General features: G+C 39.6%; 1 protein-coding gene across 4 annotated transcripts in view; it reads left to right on the top strand.

The window, feature by feature from the left end:
- The first annotated feature begins 3,353 nt into the window (after window positions 1–3,353).
- The window catches only part of msh3 (mutS homolog 3 (E. coli)), a 62,171-nt gene continuing 59,524 nt past the window's right edge, over window positions 3,354–6,000 (top strand). The window contains exons 1-7 of one of the 4 annotated variants that reach the window (XM_014414448.3): window positions 3,354–3,659; window positions 3,742–3,859; window positions 4,326–4,609; window positions 4,700–4,909; window positions 5,082–5,198; window positions 5,297–5,414; window positions 5,512–5,651. In XM_014414448.3, coding sequence (XP_014269934.3) covers window positions 3,513–3,659; window positions 3,742–3,859; window positions 4,326–4,609; window positions 4,700–4,909; window positions 5,082–5,198; window positions 5,297–5,414; window positions 5,512–5,651 — 1,134 coding nt within the window. In that variant the 5' untranslated portion in view covers window positions 3,354–3,512. The remainder of the gene's footprint in view (window positions 3,660–3,741; window positions 3,860–4,325; window positions 4,610–4,699; window positions 4,910–5,081; window positions 5,199–5,296; window positions 5,415–5,511; window positions 5,652–6,000) is intronic. The other 3 variants (XM_014414449.4, XM_014414447.4, XM_014414446.4) reach the window with 3 other exon arrangements.

The following is a 6,000-nucleotide window of genomic DNA, read 5'->3' as shown; positions in this document are numbered from 1 at the left end:
AAACCAGTGCATTATGTGCTGGGCTTATGTTTTGATGTGCAGGTAACCTGTGTAATAGCGCTATTCCTACTGGTCCCAGTGTCATCCTACTGCCTGTATCTTCAGCCATCCTCAAATGTCTTTTCTGAGGCTGTGGAATGATGTTGTTTCCGTGATCCACTTTTCCCCCCCTAATTTTAGGGGAAGAAAATAAACAACTGTGAAGTGCCTGAAATAAAATAAAACTGTCATTGGTATTTTCAGCTTTCATTTAGAGATGTTCGGGGTTTGACCTGTCAAAATACTGTATTGCGTGAATGTAATGTTTTTGTTTCCATTCTGCACTTTTTTCTGATTTTCTGATTGGTGCAATAATGTGATTCAGAAGAAATACGATGAAATTTACCATTTCTTATCAAAATAACTTTTGACCCAAGTTTTTCCTTTTTTTGCTACTTATTTTCTCACTGTTTTTTTCTCTTTGTTTGGGTATGATAGTTTATTGAGTAACACTCTAGCTTAGTTTAAACTCTGGTCTTCATTTTCAAAGATGGTGAGGGTTACAGTGGTGTCACTTTAGGGGGCGTGGTTATAACAACCACTTGGTAGGATGCTCTTTAAAGAGATACAAAAGCTCCGGTTCTGAAAGTGAACTAGAAAGTTGAGCTGAGAAAGAAAAGTTCATGATGCAGCTTTATGGAGCTGTGATCCTGAGTGTGACTCTGTCTGCAGGTAAGAAAAATGTTTAAAGGTTAAAGGTTAAAGAAATAGTGTAACAACTCAATAATGAGTTAGTGAGGCTTGTGTGGAAACAGATATGATTTTATATATTTTTTGTTTAATAATTGAAACTTTAGGTCTAAAAAATGTAGAATACACCAGACTACATAGGATTCATTTCCTGGTTAATTTTCCTGGTCAAGAAAGGAATAGATACAGGGATAGCTCAGTAGGTAGAGTGGTGGCCTGGGGTTCCAATCCACTGAATGGCTATCCTGAGGTACCCATGAGCAAGGTACTGTCGCTACACACTGCTCTCTGGGTGCTAGATTGCTGGCTGCCCACTGCTTCACTGAGTGAATAGATTAAATGCAAAGAGGAATTTCCCCATGGTGATCAATAAAGGTATATATTATACATACATTATTATTACTATAATAACAAACATATTTACTTATTTTGTGGTGAGTAGGGGATATTTTCCAGACTAAGAAGACTTCTTAAGATTTCACCCCTTATATATGACCCATTTTCTGACAACACTTCAGAATAAAAAAGAAATACCCCCTGTAATTTCTAATGTGTGTGAAATTGTGTTCTTCTTATTTCTATAGCATGTGGATTGAAATGCTACACATGCTTAAGATAAGATAAGATAAAACTTTATTAATCCCTCGGGTGGGTTCCTCTGGGAAATTCGGTTTCCAAAAGCACAGCACCGACAGAAGTTACAGAGCGTGAGCAGAATATTATATATATATATATACACACACACATATATAAATACAGAGACATATATAAATAAAATATACGAAGGGGATAAATAGAATAAATAGGAATAAAAATAAAATTAAAAATACAAGTGAATTGCTTGAACACCAATCCTAATTCCTGCACAGAGACCACATCTTGTGGTTATGGCTTTGACCGTTGTTACACCGTCAGAGTACTGGGTGAGTTGTTATCTCATATCTGAAGCTCTGTCTAAAACTAAACACAAATGCTGAAGGTCTGCTGGCTCCTGGTCGCATCATGTTTTTTAAAGTTCTTTCTGAGAATTTTCCCCTCATGTCTTACAGCTCTTAATGCAGTTACAAAGGGCTGCCTGAACAGTGCAGCATGTGTTTGGCCTATGTCTTGCTGTGAAGCGGAGCTGTGTAACAGCGCTATTCCAACTGGTCCCAGTGCCATCCTGCTGCTGGTATCTTCAGCCATCCTCAAATTTCTTTTCTGAGACTGAGGAATGATGTTGTTTCCAAACTGCACATTTTGTACCAGCAGGGAAGAAATAAACAACTTTGAAGTGCTTAATATGAAATAAAACTATCAATGCTACTTTCATCGGCTGGGTTCTGGGTGTGACTTATCCAAATACTGTATTGCTTAAATGTAATGTTTTTGCTTCCATGCTGCACTTTTTTCTGACTCTATGAACGGTGCAATGATGTGACATAAAATTGTCACTGACATTTTGATATGTCATTCCAATTTAATCAGGGTCTGTCCTGTTCAAATATTCTATTTCTGGAATATTCACTTTTCCTAAAGCAAATAAAAATCCAAACAGAAAATATATTTAGACGTGTGTATTTGTGTTTGTTTGTGTGTGCATGTGTTTCTTATTTCTTTATTGGGAGTTTTTTTTTGTTAATAATTCTTTATGTATTTTAAGGAATTTAGCACTGGTCAATCAACAGGCAGGTTAAGATGGGCTGATGCTCACAAGTTGAAGTGTTCTGGTTTCCTTGTTTAGAATTTTATTTATTAGTTTAAATCCTATAAGCTAAATAAGTATTCTATTCGACAATTACAAGACTACTAGAATACCAGACTTTAAAGGCGCTATTTCCTTGTTGTTTTTAGAGAGAAAATGAAGGCATCTTTTTACACAGCTTTACTTATGAATCTGTATCATTCTCTTTTTTTTTTTTTTTTTACCAGAGCTCTAAACAGGTTTTTAAGTTATAATTATGACTTACTTGCAGTCAAAAATATGCAAACACGATTAAAACCTCTGAAAGTTTATACAGTGCCTGACACGCGGTGGCAAAACAGCTGTTACCTCGGATGGAAATGATGGCATTTTTTAAAGTAATGTTTGCAGAGGGACAAACATGCATTTGGGCTTGTATGAAGTTTGACAGATTGTTTCAGTTATCTGCTGCTCTAAAACACAAGACTGCCCCCTGGTGCCGCCTGCTTTCTGCTGTGCTGTTCTGTCTTCCAGACATAACCCAAGTAGAAGTGCGGTGCACCTGAGCAGGCTGGGTTTACAAATCAGCCCGTCCAGATCTGCTTCCTCTCCTCCTAATCCTTTGTTTTTGTTTGTTTAACATGCATACAATCATTCAAACTGCTGACAGACACGTCATTGTTCATATTCGTTACTTGAAATCCGGCCCATGAGAAAAATGTTCAAAAAATACGACAAGTTTTGCAAAAACAACAGTTTACAATTCAGTCTTTTACTTTTTCAGGATGAAATAAACTTGAAATCAACTACAATACACGTTACAGAAGGAGTTCCGGTGATGAAGAGTGTATAATTGTAAGATTTCACAGAGCAGAGTGCATTGAGTAGAATATTTGGCGAAACCAGGAGGAGGCAGCAACGCTCCTGGAGCCGCCAACCTCTGCTAACCAAAGAGGAAGAAGAAGGCGCGCGTCATTTACGCGTCTGTGACCTCATCGTATGCGCTGCTATATTTTGAAAAGCTGGACACCGGCTGTCAAAGCTCTGCACTTTATTGTACAAGCAAATTCATTTTTATGCGACTTGTTATTATGGATCAAATGTAAGCGAACATTAAAGCATGCCAAAGTCTCTGAAAAAGTCCTGCACCACTCAGACCTCCATCAGCAGGTACTTCGGAGGATTGAGCAGCAGCAGCAGCTTTGCCTCCAACAAGCAGCGCGGGATTAACCCAAATCCTGCAGAGCAGCAACTTTCAAGAGGCAACGTGAGTTGAGCTTCACACGCACATATCAGACATGCTTCACTCAATGCTAATTACTGAAGTGCAGTTCATTTTTGTCCTCCAGCAGAAGCTTTCATCTGATGATGAATTGGAATTGCCAAGAAAACGAGTTAAGCCTTCTCCAAAGGACCACCAGGCGGAGGATGTGGAGTGTGAGCCTGCGTCCTGTCAGGGCATTAAAGGTGAGTGTTGACTTCAGACAGAAAAATATGTCATGATCTTCTAAACCCTCAATAAAGTCACTTATATCTGTCCAGTGCCCAGCAGCATCACAGTTCTCCAAACAACATGTGCACTGGTATAGATTGTGATGAGATAACTCTGCCCACAACGCATTTGTTTGGCCTCCAGTGCTACCCCTCGATGCACTAGTAGATGCACTTACGGTAAAATTTTAAAAATCCTTGGTGACTTCCTTCTTAAGTTACTGCATTCACAATATTTTCAGAAAGATTGAGGTAACCGAGATTTGAACTTGTCCAACATTTTTAGTAGAAGCACGTGTGCTATGAATATCAGAATCCTACCTCGCCTCATACTCGTGTTATTGCATTCACAAATCCATTCACAAATCCAGCCTCTTACAGCTGAGGGGTAAAAAGTGAAGTTGTTGTTGATGTGACTGTAGTACTTGTCTTCTCTCTTCAGACACAAAGCTGACGCTGAGCCGAAAAGCAGGCAGCCTGTGCTCCTCCACATTGGAGAAGCTGAAAGGCTTCACCTGCGGGGCTGAGCCCAGTGTCGTCAGCAGCATCACCCGGGAAGAAACAGAGACGGCTGATGCAGGTCAGGAAAGCAGTGATTGGTCTCCTCGTTGTGCTACAGGTCAACCTGAAACTACACACAGACTGCAGCATGCAGAAAGGGAGCATGAAGGTGAAGAGGAGGATGATAAAGAAAAGGCAGATCTGGGGTTGGCTGCTGCAAAACAGGTGTGCAAAAAGTAAAGTACCTGATAACACTGAAAAAGCAAGTGTGACTTTTTACATCGTAACAGATTTGATGTATTTTTATTCCTGCAGGGAGTTCACTTCTCTCAGTTTGCCAAGACAGGAGGAGGAAAGTGTGCAGAGCTGGGTCCTCCATTGGACTGTAGCACCTCCTCCAGGCGTTCAAAGAGCATTTTCACCCCCCTTGAGCAGCAGGTGATCCAGCTGAAACAGCAGCATAAGGATGCTTTGTTGGCTGTGGAGTGTGGTTACAAGTACAGGTTCTTTGGAGAGGATGCAGAGGTGAGAACTAAAAAGCAGATGTGTTAGTGATGCATTTAGAGGGAGTTTAAATTTAAACTGTATAAAATATAAAAGACATATGTTTTAGATGATTCTCTTCTTTCAACACAGTGGCTCTCAGCACCTGATTTGTGTTTCACTGATCGCTAAAGGACGTTTTGTTTGTGAACAGATTGCTGCAAAGGAGCTGAACATCGTCTGTCATCTGGATCATAACTTCATGACGTGCAGCATCCCCACACACCGCCTGTTTGTTCATGTCAGACGGCTGGTGTCTCACGGACACAAGGTTTCTGCTTTATCTTTGACTTTATATGATTACTGTTTACTAATTGCAAGCAGTTTAGGCTCATGCTCTGCTGGCTTTTTTAATGTTTTAATTTATAGGTCGGAGTAGTTAAACAGACAGAAACATCTGCGATCAAAGCGTCAGGGGCCAACAGAAATACTCTGTTCACTCGTCAGCTCAGCGCCCTGTACACCAAGTCCACTTTGGTGGGAGAGGGTATCCTTATAGATGATGAATGTGTGCATGTGTTCTCAAACAACTTTTTATTGTCACTCTTTGTTTGAAACAGTTTCCTTGACAGTTTTTTTAAAAGATGTAAATCCGGTCTGCAGACTCGGGGATGTGGAGGAGGGGGGCTGTGATGATGTTGTGTCGGACCCTCCCGACAGTTTCCTGCTTTGTATTAGTGAGAATTGGGACAAACTGAAGAAGCAGCTCACTGTAGGCCTTGTGGTGAGTTTCATAAGTCAATCCATAAATCCCACCTGGCCATTAGGCTGATTGTTCTTCAGGTATTCTGTGTATAAGAGATGAAAATCAAAAATTTAATTTAAAAATAGAGTTACCCCTTGGCTTTTTGTTCAACACACATTAGGGGACTGTTGTGTATTATTTTAAAATAATTTAATGTTCACTGTTCAGTTTCTTTGCATGCTGATAGTGTAATAACACCACACACTCACTTGTAGTGAAGAAGAAATTGTAAAGAAATTAAATCTTGATTAATAGCTCACTTAAGACAAAAAGTTACTTTAATAAAATTTGAACATGCTTTGCCATTTTTCAGTTTATACAGTGTATA

The sequence above is a fragment of the Maylandia zebra genome, linkage group LG12 (assembly GCF_041146795.1).
Source record: "Maylandia zebra isolate NMK-2024a linkage group LG12, Mzebra_GT3a, whole genome shotgun sequence".
NCBI lineage: Eukaryota > Metazoa > Chordata > Actinopteri > Cichliformes > Cichlidae > Maylandia > Maylandia zebra.
This window is presented reverse-complemented; position numbering and strand designations above follow the sequence as displayed.